Below are 16,724 nucleotides of genomic sequence, written 5' to 3'. Positions count from 1 at the left end.
CCCAGACAGGTCCTGTCAGCTCAGAGCACCCCCAGGTCCTGGCAGCTCAAACCTCAGTTCCCAGGTCCTGTCAGCTCAGAGCACCCCCAGGTCCTGTCAGCTCCCGGCAGGTCCTGTCAGCCCCATATCCAGGTCCTGTCAGCTCAAACCTCAGTTCCCAGGTCCTGTCAGCTCAAACCTCAGTTCCCAGATCCTGTCAGCTCCCCCCAGGTCCTGTCAGCTCAAACCTCAGTTCCCAGGTCCTGGCAGCTCAAACCTCAGTTCCCAGGTCCTGTCAGCTCAGAGCACTCCCAGGTCCTGTCAGCCCCATATCCAGGTCCTGTCAGCTCAATCCTTGCCCCCAGGTCCTGTCAGCTCCAAACTCAACCCAAATGACCAGAACCACGTCCTGTCAGCTCAAACCTCAGTTCCCAGGTCCTGTCAGCTCAAACCTCAGTTCCCAGGTCCTGTCAGCTCAAACCTCAGTTCCCAGGTCCTGGCAGCTCAAACCTCAGTTCCCAGGTCCTGTCAGCCCAGAGCACCCCCCAGGTCCTGTCAGCTCAGAGCACCCCCAGGTCCTGTCAGCTCCATATCCAGGTCCTGTCAGCTCAATCCTTGCCCCCAGGTCCTGTCAGCCCCATATCCAGGTCCTGGCAGCTCAAACCTCAGTTCCCAGGTCCTGTCAGCCCCATATCCAGGTCCTGTCAGCTCAGAGCACCCCCAGGTCCTGTCAGTTCCAAACTCAACCCAAATGACCAGAACCAGGTCCTGTCAGCTCAATCCTTGTCCCCAGGTCCTGTCAGCTCAGAGCACCCCCAGGTCCTGTCAGCTCCCCCCAGGTCCTGTCAGCCCCAAATCCAGGTCCTGTCAGCTCAATCCTTGCCCCCAGGTCCTGTCAGCTCACCGCTCAGGTCGTCGCCGCGGTGCGTCCATGGCTCCGCCCCCTCGCAGTGCGTGTCCCCTCCGATGTGTGGCCCGGGGAAGAAGGTCCTGGCAGCTCAAACCTCCATTCCCAATCCCCAATTCCCATATCCAGGTCCTGGCAGCTCCAAACTCAATCCAAATGACCAGAACCAGGTCCTGTCAGCTCAAACCCTGCTCCCAGGTCCTGGCAGCTCAAACCTCAGTTCCCAGGTCCTGTCAGCCCCATATCCAGGTCCTGGCAGCTCAGAGCACCCCCAGGTCCTGTCAGTTCCAAACTCGACCCAAATGACCAGAACCAGGTCCTGTCAGCTCAATCCTTGCCCCCAGGTCCTGTCAGCTCTCGGCAGGTCCTGTCAGCTCCCCCCAGGTCCTGTCAGCCCCATATCCAGGTCCTGTCAGCTCAAACCTCAGTTCCCAGGTCCTGTCAGCTCAAACCTCAGTTCCCAGGTCCTGTCAGCCCCATATCCAGGTCCTGGCAGCTCAGAGCACTCCCAGGTCCTGTCAGCTCCATACCCAGGTCCTGTCAGCTCAATCCTTGCCCCCAGGTCCTGTCAGCTCAATCCTTGCTCCCAGGTCCTGTCAGCCCCATATCCAGGTCCTGGCAGCTCAGAGCACCCCCAGGTCCTGGCAGCTCAAACCTCAGTTCCCAGGTCCTGGCAGCTCCAAACTCAACCCAAATGACCAGAACCAGGTCCTGGCAGCTCAATCCTTGCCCCCAGGTCCTGTCAGCTTAAACCTCAGTTCCCAGGTCCTGTCAGCTCCCCCCAGGTCCTGTCAGCTCAGAGCACCCCCAGGTCCTGTCAGCCCCATATCCAGGTCCTGTCAGCCCCATATCCAGGTCCTGTCAGCTCAGAGCACCCCCAGGTCCTGTCAGCTCACCGCTCAGGTCGTCGCCGCGGTGCGTCCATGGCTCGGCGCCGTCGAAGTGCGTGTCCCCTCCGATGTGTGGCCCGGGGAAGAAGGCGTGGGCCAGGAAGCCGCCGGGGCCGTCGAAGGGCGCCGAGTCGCCGTGGAAGCCCTCGGCGAACAGCACCATGATGTCGGCGCCCGGCGCCGCCCCGGCGCGGATCTGCCCGTACGGAACCTCCCGGAAGCGCAGGGCGGGCGCCGCCGACGACCACACCTGGAAGGCGCGGCGGATGGCGGCCCAGGTGGCGGCCTCGCCCACCTTGGGGGTGTAGTTCTGGATGCTGCGGGGGGGGGGGAGGGGACAGGTGAGCTCAGGTGTGACCCCAGGTGTGACCCCAAACCCCTCCAGGTGTCCTCAGGTAACCCCCAGGTGTGTCTCAATAACCCCCAGGTGTCCCCAGGTGTGTCCAGGTGTGTCCCAGGTGTCCCCAGGTGTGTCTCAGGTGTCCCCAGGTGTCTCAGGTGTCCCCAGGTGTCCCCAGGTGTCCCCAGGTGTCCCCAGGACCACACCTGGAAGGCGCGGCGGATGGCGGCCCAGGTGGCGGCCTCGCCCACCTTGGGGGTGTAGTTCTGGATGCTGCGGGGGGGGGGGAGGGGACAGGTGTGTCACCTGTCCCCTCACCTGTCCCCAGGTGTGACCCCAGGTGTGTCTCAGGTAACCCCAGGTGTGTCTCAGGTGTCCCCAGGTGTGTCTCAATAACCCCCAGGTGTCCCCAGGTGTGTCTCAGGTGTGTCTCAGGTGTCCCCAGGTGTCCCCAGGTGTGTCACAATAACCCCCAGGTGTGTCCCAGGTATGGTTTTGGTGTCCCCAGGTGTGTCTCAGGTGTCCCCAGGTGTGTCCCAGGTGTCCCCAGGTGTCCCCAGGACCACACCTGGAAGGCGCGGCGGATGGCGGCCCAGGTGGCGGCCTCGCCCACCTTGGGGGTGTAGTTCTGGATGCTGCAGGGGGGAGGGGACAGGTGGGGACAGGTGAGCTCAGGTGTGACCCCAGGTGTGTCCCCAGGTGTGACCCCAAACCCCTCCAGGTGTCCTCAGGTAACCCCCAGGTGTCCCCAGGTGTGTCTCAGGTGAGGTTCTGGTGTCCCCAGGTGTCCCCAGGTGTCCCCAGGTGTGTCTCAGGTGTGGTTTTGGTGTCCCCAGGTGTCCCCAGGTGTGTCTCAGGTGTCCTCAGGTGTGTCTCACCTGTCCCAGGTGTGTCCCCAGGTGTGTCCCCCCCTCACCTGTAGGTGATCTCGGGCTGCTCCCAGCGCAGGCCCTGCAGGGCGAATCGGCGCCGCCGCACCTGAGCCTTCACCTGCGCCCCGAACTTATCGGGGACCCCGCAGCGGGGCCTCAGCATGGCCCTGTGGGACCGGTACAGACCAGTATAAACCAGTATAAACCAGTTTAAACCAGTATGGACCGGTATAAACCAGTATAAACCAGTATGGACCGGTATAAACCAGTTCAGACCAGTATAAACCAGTATAAACCAGTATAAACCAGTATAAACCAGTTTAAACCAGTATAAACCAGTATAAACCAGTATGGACCGGTATAAACCAGTATAAACCAGTATGGACCAGTATGGACCAGTATGGACCAGTATAAACCAGTTTAAACCAGTATAAACCAGTATGGACCAGTATAAACCAGTATGGACCGGTACGGACCGGTATAAACCAGTATGGACCAGTATGGACCAGTATAAACCAGTATAAACCAGTATAAACCAGTATAAACCAGTCTAAACCAGTATAAACCAGTATAAACCAGTTTAAACCACTATAAACCAGTATGGACCAGTATAAAAAATCCCCCAAAAATCCCCAAAAATCCCAAAAAATTCCCCAAAAAAATTCCCCAAAATTCCCCGAAAAATCCCCAAAAAATAAAAAGAAAATTCCCCAAAAGTCCCCCAAAAATGCCCCAAAATCCCAAAAAATCCCAAAAAAATTCCCCAAAAAATTCCCAAAAAATCCCCAAAAATTCCCCAAAAATCCCCCCAAAAAATCCCCAAAAAATCCCCCCAAAATTCCACAAAAATTCCCAAAAATCCCAAAAAATTCCCAAAAATCCCCCCAAAAAATCCCCCAAAAAATCTCCAAAATCCCCCAAAAATTCCCCAAAAATTCCCAAAAAATCCCCAAAAAATCCCCAAAAATCCCCAAAAAATCCCCCAAAAATTCCCAAAAAAATGCCCAAAAATTCCCAAAAAAATCCCAAAAATTCCCAAAAAATCCCTAAAAAATCCCAAAAAAATTCCCAAAAATCCCCAAAAAATCCCAAAAAAATCCCCAAAAAATCCCAAAAAAATCCCCCAAAAATCCCCCAAAAATCCCCCAAAAATTCCCAAAAAAAATCCCAAAAAAATCCCCAAAAATCCCCAAAAAATCCCCAAAAAATCCCCAAAAAATCCCCAAAAATCCCAAAAAAATCCCAAAAATTCCCAAAAATCCCCAAAAATCTCCAAACCCCCCCAAACCCCCTAAACCCCCCAAAATCCCCCCAGTGCTTTGTCTCACCGCACGGTGTCGGGGTCGGCGGTGCCGGTGACGCGCAATCCGTAGAATCGCTGCATGGCCGCCAACGCCGCCGCCAGCGACGCCGGAGCCGGACGGGCGCCCGCCCGCAGGTCCCCGGGGGGCAGGTACCCGTACTGCTGCAGCCACGCCTGAAAATTGGGGACATTGGGGAATTTTTGGGATTTTTTTGGGATTTTTTGGGGATTTTTTGGGATTTTTTTGGGATTTTTTACGAATTTTTTTGGAATTTTTTGGGATTTTTTTTGGAATTTTTGGGGATTTTTGGGGGATTTTTTTTGGAATTTTTGGGATTTTTGGGGGGATTTTTTGTGAATTTTTTTGGGATTTTTTGGGATTTTTTTTGGAATTTTTTAGGATTTTTTGGGATTTTTTGGGGATTTTTGGGGATTTTTATGGGAATTTTTTGGGGATTTTTTGGGATTTTTGGGGGATTTTTTGTGAATTTTTGGGGGATTTTTTTGTGATTTTTTTGGAATTTTTTGGGATATTTTGGGGATTTTTTTGGGATTTTTTTGCGATTTTTTGGGGATTTTTTTTGGATTTTTTTTGGATTTTTTTTGGATTTTTTTGGATTTTTTTGCGATTTTTTGGGGATTTTTTTGAAATTTTTGGGGGATTTTTTGGGGATTTTTTTGAAATTTTTTGGGTATTTTTTGGTGAATTTTTTTGGATTTTTTTGTGATTTTTTGGGATTTTTTTGGGATTTTTTTGGGGATTTTTGGGGATTTTTTTGTGATTTTTTTGAGATTTTTTTGTGATTTTTTGTGATTTTTTTGTGATTTTTTTGGAATTTTTTTGGGATTTTTTTGGATTTTTTTGGGGATTTTTGGGGTGTTTTTTGTCCCCTGTCCCCGCCCGCAGGTCCCCGGGGGGCAGGTACCCGAACTGCTGCAGCCACGCCTAAAAATTGGGATATTGGGGAATTTTTTGGGATTTTTTGGGGATTTTTTTGGGATTTTTTGGGATTTTTTTGTGATTTTTTTGTGAATTTTTTTGGATTTTTTGGGGATTTTTTTTGGAATTTTTGGGGATTTTTGGGGGATTTTTTTTGGAATTTTTGGGATTTTTGGGGGGATTTTTTGTGAATTTTTTGGGGATTTTTTGGGATTTTTTTTGGAATTTTTTAGGATTTTTTTGGGATTTTTTGGGGATTTTTGGGGATTTTTATGGGAATTTTTTTGGGATTTGTTGGGATTTTTGGGGGATTTTTTGTGAATTTTTGGGGGATTTTTTTGTGATTTTTTTGGAATTTTTTGGGATATTTTGGGGATTTTTTTGGAATTTTTTGGGATTTTTTGGGGATTTTTTTGGAATTTTTTTGGATTTTTTTTGGATTTTTTTTGGATTTTTTTGGATTTTTTGTGGTTTTTTTTGTGATTTTTTGGTGATTTTTTTGTGATTTTTTTGGGATTTTTTTTGGATTTTTTTGGTGATTTTTGGGGTGTTTTTTGTCCCCTGTCCCCGCCCGCAGGTCCCCGGGGGGCAGGTACCCGAACTGCTGCAGCCACGCCTGAAAATTGGGGACATTTGGGGAATTTTTTGGAATTTTGGGGATTTTTTTGGGATTTTTTTGGGATTTTTTGGGGATTTTTTTACGAATTTTTTGGGATTTTTTTGGGATTTTTTTGGGATTTTTTTGGGATTTTTTGGGATTTTTTTGGGAATTTTTTAACGAATTTTTTGGGATTTTTTTGGGATTTTTTGGGGATTTTTTGGGGATTTTTTGGGATTTTTTGGGGATTTTTTGGGATTTTTTTTGGATTTTTTTGCGATTTTTTGAGGAATTTTGGGGATTTTTTGGGGATTTTTTTGGATTTTTTTGGGATTTTTTTGGGATTTTTGGGGGATTTTTTACGAATTTTTTGGAGATTTTTGGGGATTTTTTGGGGATTTTTGGGGGATTTTTGGGGATTTTTTTTTTATTTTTTTGGGATTTTTTTGGGATTTTTTTGGGATTTTTTTTGGATTTTTTTGGAATTTTTTGGGATTTTTTTGGGATTTTTTTGTGATTTTTTTGGAATTTTTTGGGATATTTTGGGGATTTTTTTGGAATTTTTTGGGATTTTTTGGGGATTTTTTTGGAATTTTTTTGGATATTTTGGGGATTTTTTTTGGAATTTTTTAGGATTTTTTGGGATTTTTTGGGGATTTTTGGGGATTTTTATGGGAATTTTTTTGGGATTTATTTGGATTTTTTGGGGATTTTTTTGGATTTTTTGGGGATTTTTTGGGATTTTTTGGGGATTTTTTGTGAATTTTTTGGGGATTTTTTTTGGATTTTTTTGGAATTTTTTGGGATTTTTTGGGGATGTTTTGGGGATTTTTTGGGGAATTTTTTTGGGACTTTTTTTGGATTTTTTGGGGATTTTTTACGAATTTTTTGGAGATTTTTGGGGAGTTTTTGGGGATTTTTGGGGGATTTTTGGGGATTTTTTTTTATTTTTTGGGGATTTTTTTGGGATTTTTTGGGGATTTTTGGGGATTTTTTTGGGAATTTTTCGGGATTTTTTTTGGATTTTTTTGGGATTTTTTTGGGAATTTTTCGGGATTTTTTTTGGATTTTTTGGGGATTTTTTGGGGATTTTTTTGGGGATTTTTTACGAATTTTTTGGGGGATTTTTCGGGATTTTTTGGGGATTTTTTTTGGGATTTTTTTGGGGGTTTTTTTTGGAATTTTTGGGGATTTTTGGGGTGTTTTTTGTCCCCTGTCCCCGCCCGCAGGTCCCCGGGGGGCAGGTACCCGAACTGCTGCAGCCACGCCTGAAAATTGGGATATTGGGGAATTTTAGGGAATTTTTTTGGGATTTTTGGGGGATTTTTTGGGGATTTTTTTTTGAATTTTTTAGGATTTTTTTTGGATTTTTTACGAATTTTTTGTGATTTTTTGGGGATTTTTTTGTGATTTTTTTGTGATTTTTTTGGGATTTTTTTGGGATTTTTTTGAGATTTTTTTGGGATTTTTTGGGGATTTTTTTGAGATTTTTTGGGGATTTTTTGGGATTTTTTGGGGATTTTTTTGGGGATTTTTTGGGATTTTTTTGGGATTTTTTGGGATTTTTTTTGGATTTTTTGGGGGATTTTTTGGGGATTTTTTTGGAATTTTTTGGGATTTTTTTGGGATTTTTGGGGGATTTTTTGGGATTTTTTGGGGATTTTTTTGGGATTTTTTGGGATTTTTTGGGGATTTTTTTGGGATTTTTTTTGGGATTTTTTGGGGGATTTTATTAGGGATTTTTGGGGTGTTTTTTGTCCCCTGTCCCCGCCCGCAGGTCCCCGGGGGGCAGGTACCCGAACTGCTGCAGCCACGCCTGGAAATTGGGATATTGGGGAATTTTTGGGGATTTTTTGGGGATTTTTTGGGAATTTTTGGGATTTTTTTGGGATTTTTTGGGGATTTTTTTGGGATTTTTTGGGGATTTTTTGGGATTTTTTTGGGATTTTTTTGGGATTTTTTTGAGATTTTTTTGGGAATTTTTTTACGAATTTTTTGGGATTTTTTTGGGATTTTTTGGGGATTTTTTGGGGATTTTTTGGGATTTTTTTGGGAATTTTTTGGGATTTTTTTTGGATTTTTTGGGGATTTTTTGGGGAATTTTGGGGATTTTTTGGGGATTTTTTTGGATTTTTTTGGGATTTTTTTGGGATTTTTTGGGATTTTTTGGGATTTTTTGGTGATTTTTTTTGGATTTTTTGGGATTTTTTTGCGATTTTTTGGGGATTTTTTTGAAATTTTTTGGGGATTTTTTGGGGATTTTTTTTGATTTTTTTTTGATTTTTTTGGGATTTTTTGGGATTTTTTGGGATTTTTTTGCGATTTTTTTGGGATTTTTTTGGGATTTTTTTGGGATATTTTGGGGATTTTTTTGAAATTTTTTGGGGATTTTTTGGTGAATTTTTTTGGATTTTTTTGTGATTTTTTGGGGATTTTTTTTGGATTTTTTTTTGGATTTTTTTGGGGATTTTTGGGGATTTTTTGGAGATTTTTGGGGATTTTTTTGGGGATTTTTGGGGTGTTTTTTGTCCCCTGTCCCCGCCCGCAGGTCCCCGGGGGGCAGGTACCCGAACTGCTGCAGCCACGCCTAAAAATTGGGATATTGGGGAATTTTTTGGGATTTTTTGGGGATTTTTTTGGGATTTTTTGGGATTTTTTTGTGATTTTTTTGTGAATTTTTTTGGATTTTTTTGGGATTTTTTTTGGAATTTTTGGGGATTTTTGGGGGATTTTTTTTGGAATTTTTGGGATTTTTGGGGGGATTTTTTGTGAATTTTTTGGGGATTTTTTGGGATTTTTTTTGGAATTTTTTAGGATTTTTTTGGGATTTTTTGGGGATTTTTGGGGATTTTTATGGGAATTTTTTTGGGATTTGTTGGGGATTTTTTGGGGATTTTTTGAGGATTTTTTGGGGATTTTTTGGGGATTGTTTTTGGATTTTTCGGGATTTTTTTGGTGTTTTATGTAGAGTTTTGGGATTTTTTTGGATTTTTTTGGGGATTTTTTTGGGATTTTTTACGAATTTTTGGGGGATTTTTTGGGAATTTTTTGGATTTTTTTGGGATTTTTTTGGGATTTTTTGGGGATGTTTTGGGGATTTTTTGGGGAATTTTTTTGGGACTTTTTTGGGATTTTTTTGGGATTTTTTACGAATTTTTTTGAGATTTTTGGGGATTTTTTGGTGATTTTTTGGTGATTTTTGGGGATTTTTTTGGTGATTTTTGGGGTGTTTTTTGGGGCAGGTCCCCGGGGGGCAGGTACCCGTACTGCTGCAGCCACGCCTAAAAATTGGGACATTGGGGAATTTTTGGGATTTTTTTGGGATTTTTTTGGGGATTTTTTGGGGATTTTTTGGGATTTTTTTGGGATTTTTTGGGATTTTTTTGGGATTTTTTGGGGATTTTTTTGAAATTTTTTGGGGATTTTTTGGGGATTTTTTTGGATTTTTTTGGGAATTTTTGGGATTTTTTTGGGGATTTTTTTGTGATTTTTTTGAGATTTTTTTGTGATTTTTTGTGATTTTTTTGAGATTTTTTTGGGATTTTTTTGAGATTTTTTTGTGATTTTTTGTGATTTTTTTGTGATTTTTTTGGAATTTTTTTGGGATTTTTTTGGATTTTTTTGGGGATTTTTGGGGTGTTTTTTGTCCCCTGTCCCCGCCCGCAGGTCCCCGGGGGGCAGGTACCCGAACTGCTGCAGCCACGCCTGGAAATTGGGATATTGGGGAATTTTGGGGATTTTTTTGGGAAATTTTTGGGATTTTTTGGGGATTTTTTTGGGATTTTTTACGAATTTTTTTGGAATTTTTTGGGATTTTTTTGGGATTTTTTGGGATTTTTTTTGGATTTTTTGGGATTTTTTTGGGATTTTTTTCTGATTTTTTTGTGATTTTTTGGGGATTTTTTTTGGAATTTTATGGGATTTTTTGGGGATTTTTTTGGAATTTTTTAGGATTTTTGGGGATTTTTTGGGGATTTTTTACGAATTTTTGGGGGATTTTTTTTGGGATTTTTTGGGGATTTTTTTTGGAATTTTTTTTGGAGATTTCTTGGGGATTTTTGGGGATTTTTTTTGGATTTTTTTGGAATTTTTGGAGGATTTTTTTGGGGATTTTTTTGGGATTTTGGGGGAATTTTTTGGGGATTTTTTCCATTTTTTGGGAATTTTTTTGGGGTTTTTTTGGGGATTTTTTACGAATTTTTTTGGATTTTTTGGGGTGGTTTTTGGCTGTTTTTTAGGGTGTTTTTGGGTGTTTTTTGGCCGTTTTTTGGGAGTTTTTTGGGTGTTTTTAGGGTGTTTTTGGGTGTTTTTTGGCTGTTTTTTAGGTGCTTTTTGGGTGTTTTTTGGGGTGTTTTTTGGGAGTTTTTTGGGTGTTTTGGGGTGTTTTTTGTGCATTTTTTTAGATATTTTTGGGGGTGTTTTTTAGCTGTTTTTGTGCATTTTTTAGCTATTTTTTGGGGTGTTTTTTGGCTGTTTTTAGGGTGTTTTTAGTGCATTTTTTAGGTGTTTTTTGGGGTGGTTTTTTGGTATTTTTCAGGTGTTTTTTGGCTGTTTTTAGGCTGTTTTGGGGTGTTTTTTTGGAATTTTTTGGGGTGTTTTTTGGGCTGTTTTTTGGCTGTTTTGGGCTGTTTTTTGTGCATTTTTTTATGTGTTTTTTGGGGTGTTTTTTGGCTGTTTTTCGGGTGTTTTTTGTGCATTTTTCAGGTGTTTTTTTGGCTGTTTTTTGGCTGTTTTTCGGGTGTTTTTAGGCTTTTTTTTACCTTTTTTTTGGTGTTTTTTAGGTGTTTTTTTGGCTGTATTTTGGGTATTTTTTGGGCTGTTTTTTGGGTGTTTTTTGGGCTATTTTCAGGTGTTTTTAGGCTTTTTTTTACCTTTTTTTTGGGTGTTTTTTAGGTGTTTTTTGCCTGTTTTTTGGCTGTTTTTAGGCTGTTTTTTAGCACTTTTTTTTGTGTTTTTCGGGTATTTTTTGGTTGTTTTTTCGGCTTTTTTTGGCTGTTTTTTGGCAGCTTTTTGGGTGTTTTTAGGCAGATTTTTTGGTTGTTTTTTGGATGTTTTTTGGGTGTTTTTTGGCTGTTTTTCGGGTGATTTTAGGCTTTTTTTAGTTTTTTGGGGGGTTTTTTTAGGTGTTTTTTGGGGTGAATTTTGGGGTTTTTTTGAGTGAATTTTGGGTGAATTTGGGGTAAATTTTGGGATTTTTTCGGGATGAATCCCAGGGTTTTTTAGGGTTAATTTTGGGTGAATTTTGGGTGAATTTTGGGATTTTTTTGGTTAATTTTGGGATTTTTTGGGGTGAATTTTGGGGGTTTTTTTTGGTGAATTTTGGGTGAATTTTGGGGTTTTTTTGAGTGAATTTTGGGTGAATTTGGGGTGAATTTCGGTTTTTTTTGGGGTGAATTTTGGGGTTTTTTCGGGATGAATTCCGGGGTTTTTTAGGGTGAATTTTGGGGTGAATTTTGGGATTTTTTTGGGTGAATTTTGGGTTAATTTTGGGATTTTTTCGGGATGAATTCCGGGGTTTTTTAGGGTTAATTTTGGGGTTAATTTTGGGTTAATTTTGGGATTTTTTTGGGTAAATTTTGGGATTTTTGGGGGTGAATTTTGGGGTTTTTTTGGGTGAATTTCGGGGTTTTTTGGGGTAAATTTTGGGTGAATTTTGGGTGAATTTTGGGATTTTTTTGGTTAAATTTTGGGGTTTTTTGGGGTGAATTTTGAGTGATTTTTGGGTGAACTTTGGGTTAATTTTGGGTAAATTTTGGGTAAATTTGGGGATTTTTTGGGGTGAATTTTGGGTTAATTTTGGGTTAATTTTGGGTTAATTTTGGGACTTTTTTCGTAAACTTTGGGGTTTTTTGGGGTGAATTTTGGGGTTTTTTAGGGTGAATTTTGGGGTTAATTTTGGGTGAATTTTGGGTTAATTTTGGGGTTAATTTTGGGTAAATTCGGGGATTTTTTGGGGTGAATTTTGGGGTTTTTTTGGTGAATTTTGGGTTAATTTTGGGATTTTTTTTGGTGAATTTTGGGATTTTTGGGGGTGAATTTGGGGATTTTTTTGGGTGAATTTCGGGGTTTTTTGGGGTAAATTTTGGGTTAATTTTGGGTGAATTTTGGGTGAATTTTGGGGTTTTTTGGGGTAAATTTTGGGTTAATTTTGGGTGAATTTTGGGTGAATTTTGGGATTTTTTTCGTTAAATTTTGGGGTTTTTTTGGGTGAATTTTGGGATTTTTTGGGGTTATTTTTGGGTTTTTTAGGGTGAATTTTGGGATTTTTTTTAGGGTGAATTTTGGGATTTTTTGGGGTTATTTTTGGGTTAATTTTGGGTAAATTTTGGGTGAATTTTGGGGTGAATTTTGGGATTTTTTTGGGGTAAATTTAAGGATTTTTTTGGGTTGAATTCCGGGTTTTTTAGGGTGAATTTTGGGGTTAATTTTGGGTAAATTTTAGGTAAATTTGGGGATTTTTTGGGGTTGAATTCCGGTGTTTTCGGGACCCTCCCCGCTGGAATTTCCCCTCCCCCCCTCCCCCATCATTTCCCCCTTTTTACATTTTTTAAAATCAAAAAAATTTCAATTTTTTCCCTCTTTTTTCCCTCAAATTTCCGCCTGGCCCGCCCCTCCCCCACCCTCCCTTCCCCCCCATTTTTTATTTTGAATTTTTCCCGCTAAAAAATTTGGGGAAAAACCCGAGAATTTCGGTAAAATTGATAAAAAAACGGGGAAAAAAAGGGGGGTGGGGGAGGGGAAGGAACGGCCACGTCTCGCCCCTCCCCCACCCCGGGGTTTTTTTTTTGGGAATTTTTTTTGGGGGAAAAAAAGCGGAAATTCCCGAAAAGTTTTTTAAAAAAAAACTCCAAAAAAAATGAGGAAAAAAAGAGGAAAAAAGGGAAAATTAAAATAAAAAGGGTGGGGGAGGGGCGGGAGGGAGACGTGGCGGGGGGGGAGGGGAAATCCCGGAAAAGTTTTTTGGGATCGGGGATTTTGGGTGGAAATTTGGGGATTTTGGGTCAAAATTTGGGGGTTTTGAGCCAAAATTTGGGGGTTTTGGGTCGAAATTTGGGGGTTTGGAGGCGAAATTTGGGGGTTTTGGGTCAAAATTTGGGGGTTTTGGGTCAAAATTTGGGGATTTTGGGTCGAAATTTGGGGATTTTGGGGGGTCCTGAGTGGAAATTTGGGGATTTTGGGTCAAAATTAGGGGGTTTTGGGTCAAAATTTGGGGATTTTGGGTCAAAATTTGGGGATTTTGGGTCGAAATTTGGGGGTTTTGAGCCAAAATTTGGGGATTTTTGGGGGTTTCAGCCCAAAATTTGGGGATTTCAGCCCAAAATTTGGGGATTTGGGGGGGTCCCGGGTGGAAATTTGGGGATTTTGAGTGGAAATTTGGGGATTTTGGGTCAAAATTTGGGGATTTTTGGGGGTTCCGAGGGAAAATTTGGGGGTTTTGAGCCAAAATTGGAGGATTTCAGCCCAAAATTTGGGGATTTTGGGTCAAAATTTGGGGGTTTTGTGTCGAAAATTGGGGATTTTGGGGGGTCCTGGGTGGAAATTTGGGGGTTTGGGGTCGAAATTTGGGGGTTTTGGGTCAAAATTTTGGGGTTTTGAGTCAAATTTTGGGGATTTCAGCCCAAAATTTGGGGATTTTTGGGGGTTCCGAGGGAAAATTTGGGGGTTTTGAGCCAAAATTGGAGGATTTCAACCCAAAATTTGGGGATTTTGGGTCAAAATTTGGGGGTTTTGTGTCGAAAATTGGGGATTTTGGGGGATCCTGGGTGGAAATTTGGGGATTTTGAGCCAAAATTTGGGGATTTTGAGTTAAAATTTGGGGGTTTTGAGCCAAAATTTTGGGGTTTGAAGCCAAAATTTGGGGATTTTGGGGGGTCCTGAGTGGAAATTTGGGGATTTTGGGTCAAAATTTGGGGGTTTTGGGTCAAAATTTGGGGGTTTTGGATCGAAATTTGGGGATTTTGAGTTAAAATTTGGGGGTTTTGGGTCAAAATTTGGGGGTTTTGGGTCGAAAATTGGGGATTTTGACTCAAAATTTGGGGATTTTTGGGGGTTTCAGCCCAAAATTTGGGGATTTCAGCCCAAAATTTGGGGATTTTGGGGGGTTCCGAGGGAAAATTTGGGGATTTTGGGTCAAAATTTGGGGGTTTTGGGTCAAAAATTGGGGGTTTTGGGTCAAAATTTGGGGATTTTGACTCAAAATTTGGGGATTTTTGGGGGTTTTGAGCCAAAATTTGGGGATTTTTGGGGGTTTCAGCCCAAAATTTGGGGATTTCAGCCCAAAATTTGGGGATTTGGGGGGGTCCCGGGTGGAAATTTGGGGATTTTGAGTGGAAATTTGGGGATTTTGGGTCAAAATTTGGGGATTTTTGGGGGTTCCGAGGGAAAATTTGGGGGTTTTGAGCCAAAATTGGAGGATTTCAGCCCAAAATTTGGGGGTTTTGGGTCAAAATTTGGGGGTTTTGTGTCGAAAATTGGGGATTTTGGGGGATCCTGGGTGGAAATTTGGGGATTTTGAGCCAAAATTTGGGGATTTTGAGTTAAAATTTGGGGGTTTTGAGCCAAAATTTTGGGGTTTGAAGCCAAAATTTGGGGATTTTGGGGGGTCCTGAGTGGAAATTTGGGGATTTTGGGTCAAAATTTGGGGGTTTTGGGTCAAAATTTGGGGGTTTTGGGTCGAAATTTGGGGATTTTGAGTTAAAATTTGGGGGTTTTGGGTCAAAATTTGGGGGTTTTGGGTCGAAAATTGGGGATTTTGACTCAAAATTTGGGGATTTTTGGGGGTTTCAGCCCAAAATTTGGGGATTTCAGCCCAAAATTTGGGCATTTTGGGGGGTCCTGAGTGGAAATTTGGGGATTTTGGGTCAAAATTTGGGGGTTTTGGGTCAAAATTTGGGAATTTTGGGTCAAAATTTGGGGATTTTGGGTCGAAATTTGGGGGTTTTGGGTCAAAATTTGGGGGTTTTGAGTCAAAATTTGGGGATTTTGAGTTAAAATTTGGGGGTTTTGAGCCAAAATTTTGGGGTTTTGAGTCAAAATTTGGGGATTTCAGCCCAAAATTTGGACATTTTGGGGAGTGCCGGGTGGAAATTTGGGGATTTTGAGCCAAAATTTGGGGATTTTGGGTCAAAATTTGGAGGTTTGGGGTCAAAATTTGAAGATTTCAGCCCAAATTTGGGGGTTTTGGGCAAAAATTTGGGAATTTCAACCCAAAATTTGGGGATTTTGGGGGGTCCCGCGTGGAAATTTGGGGGTTTTGAGCCAAAATTTGGAGATTTCAACCCAAAATTTGGGGATTTCTGAGCAATTTTGGGGGTTCCGGGTCAGAATTTGGGGATTTGGAGCCAAAATTCAGGGGTTTTGAGCCAAAATTTGAAGATTTCAACCCAAAATTTGGAGTTTTCTGCCCCAAACCTGAGGTAAAATTTGGGGATTTTTGGGTTAAAAACCCGAAATTTGGGGATTTTTGGGTTAAAAACCCGAAATTTGGGGATTTTTGGGTTAAAAACCGCCAGAATTTTGGGGATTTTTGGGATAAAAGAACCCGAAATTCCGCTTTTTTTGGGTTAAAACCGCAAAAATCCCGCTTTTTTTGGGTTAAAACCGCAGAAATTCCGCTTTTTTTGGGTTAAAACCACAGAAATTCCGCTTTATTTGGGTTAAAACCGCAAAAATTCCGCTTTTTTTGGGTTAAAACCGCAAAAATTCCGCTTTTTTTGGGGATAAACCGCTGGAATTTGGGGATTTTTTGGGTTAAAACCTCCGAGATTTGGGTTTTTTGGGTTTAAAACCCCCGAAATTTGGGGGTTTTTTGGGTTAAAACCTCCAAAATTCCACTTTTTTTGGGGGATAAACCGCTGGAATCCCGGGATTTTTTGGGTTAAAATCCCCGAATTTCGGGTTTTTTTGGGTTAAAACGCCCGAATTTTGGGGTTTTTTGGGGTTAAAACCCCCGAATTTCGGGTTTTTTTGGGTTAAAACGCCCGAAATTCGGGGTTTTTTGGGTTTAAACCCCCCGAAATTCCGCTTTTTTTGGGTTAAAACCCCGGAATTTCGGGGTTTTTTTGGGGTTAAAACCCCCGAATTTTTGGTTTTTTATACTTAAACCCCCCGAATTTACACTTTTTCTGGAATAAACCCCCCGAAATCCCGCTTTTTTTGGGTCAAAACCCCCGAAATTTGTTTTTTTTTAGCGTTAAACCCCTTGAAAATCCGCCATTTTTGGGGGTTAAACCCCCCGGAAACCCCGCATTTTTTGGGTTAAAAACCCCGAATTTTCGCTTTTTCTGGGGTTTTCGACCACGCCGAATCTTTTGGGAGGGGTCCCCAAATTCGGGGAGGGGTCGGGGGGGTCTCACCTCGGGCGAGAATCGAGGCTGGGGGGCGCAGGGTGGGGTCAGGACCCCCCAAAAAATCAACAGCGCCGGGAGCATCTCCGGGGATCCTTCGGGCTTGGAAAAATAACAATTCCCAAAAAAAAAACCAAAAAAAAACCTCGGGAAGAGGCGGGGGGAGAGGAGGGGCTTGAGGGGGAGTGGAAAAAGTTAAAAAAAAACGGGAATTTTTGGGTTTTTTTCGGGGTTTTTTGGGGTTTTTTTCCTGAGGCGGATCCGCTGAGGGGAGGCCGCGGGTGTTGGCGCCCCCTGGCGGGCGGGAGGACCCCGGAAAAAAGGCGGGAAACCCCCTTTAATTAATGACTTTATTTATTATAACCCAATTTTTTTTTTTATTATTTTTTTTTGAGGTTTGGAGGATTTTTTTGGGATGGTCTGGGAGGCTGGGGGGAGGGGCAGGATGTGGTCAGCCCCTCCCCCCACCCCCGTTTTTCCCTCGGATCAGCTGACTCAGCGGAGTCACCCGCCGGTGACGTCATCCATCCACCCCCCCCCCCAAAAAAG

General features: G+C 42.4%; 1 protein-coding gene across 1 annotated transcript in view; it reads right to left on the bottom strand.

Annotated features, from left to right (window-relative positions):
• The window catches only part of MMP14 (matrix metallopeptidase 14), a 35,845-nt gene extending 19,377 nt beyond the window's left edge, over positions 1-16,468 (bottom strand). Inside the window, exons 1-4 of the mRNA XM_086870850.1 lie at positions 16,185-16,468; positions 4,317-4,465; positions 3,033-3,155; positions 1,783-2,093 (exon numbers count right to left, since the gene is read on the bottom strand). Coding sequence (XP_086726976.1) covers positions 1,783-2,093; positions 3,033-3,155; positions 4,317-4,465; positions 16,185-16,259 — 658 coding nt within the window. The 5' untranslated portion in view covers positions 16,260-16,468. The remainder of the gene's footprint in view (positions 1-1,782; positions 2,094-3,032; positions 3,156-4,316; positions 4,466-16,184) is intronic.
• Between the last annotated feature and the right edge of the window lie 256 nt (positions 16,469-16,724).

This window comes from Cyanistes caeruleus, chromosome 33 (assembly GCF_971803275.1).
Source record: "Cyanistes caeruleus chromosome 33, bCyaCae1.hap1.1, whole genome shotgun sequence".
Taxonomy (NCBI): domain Eukaryota; kingdom Metazoa; phylum Chordata; class Aves; order Passeriformes; family Paridae; genus Cyanistes; species Cyanistes caeruleus.
This window is presented reverse-complemented; position numbering and strand designations above follow the sequence as displayed.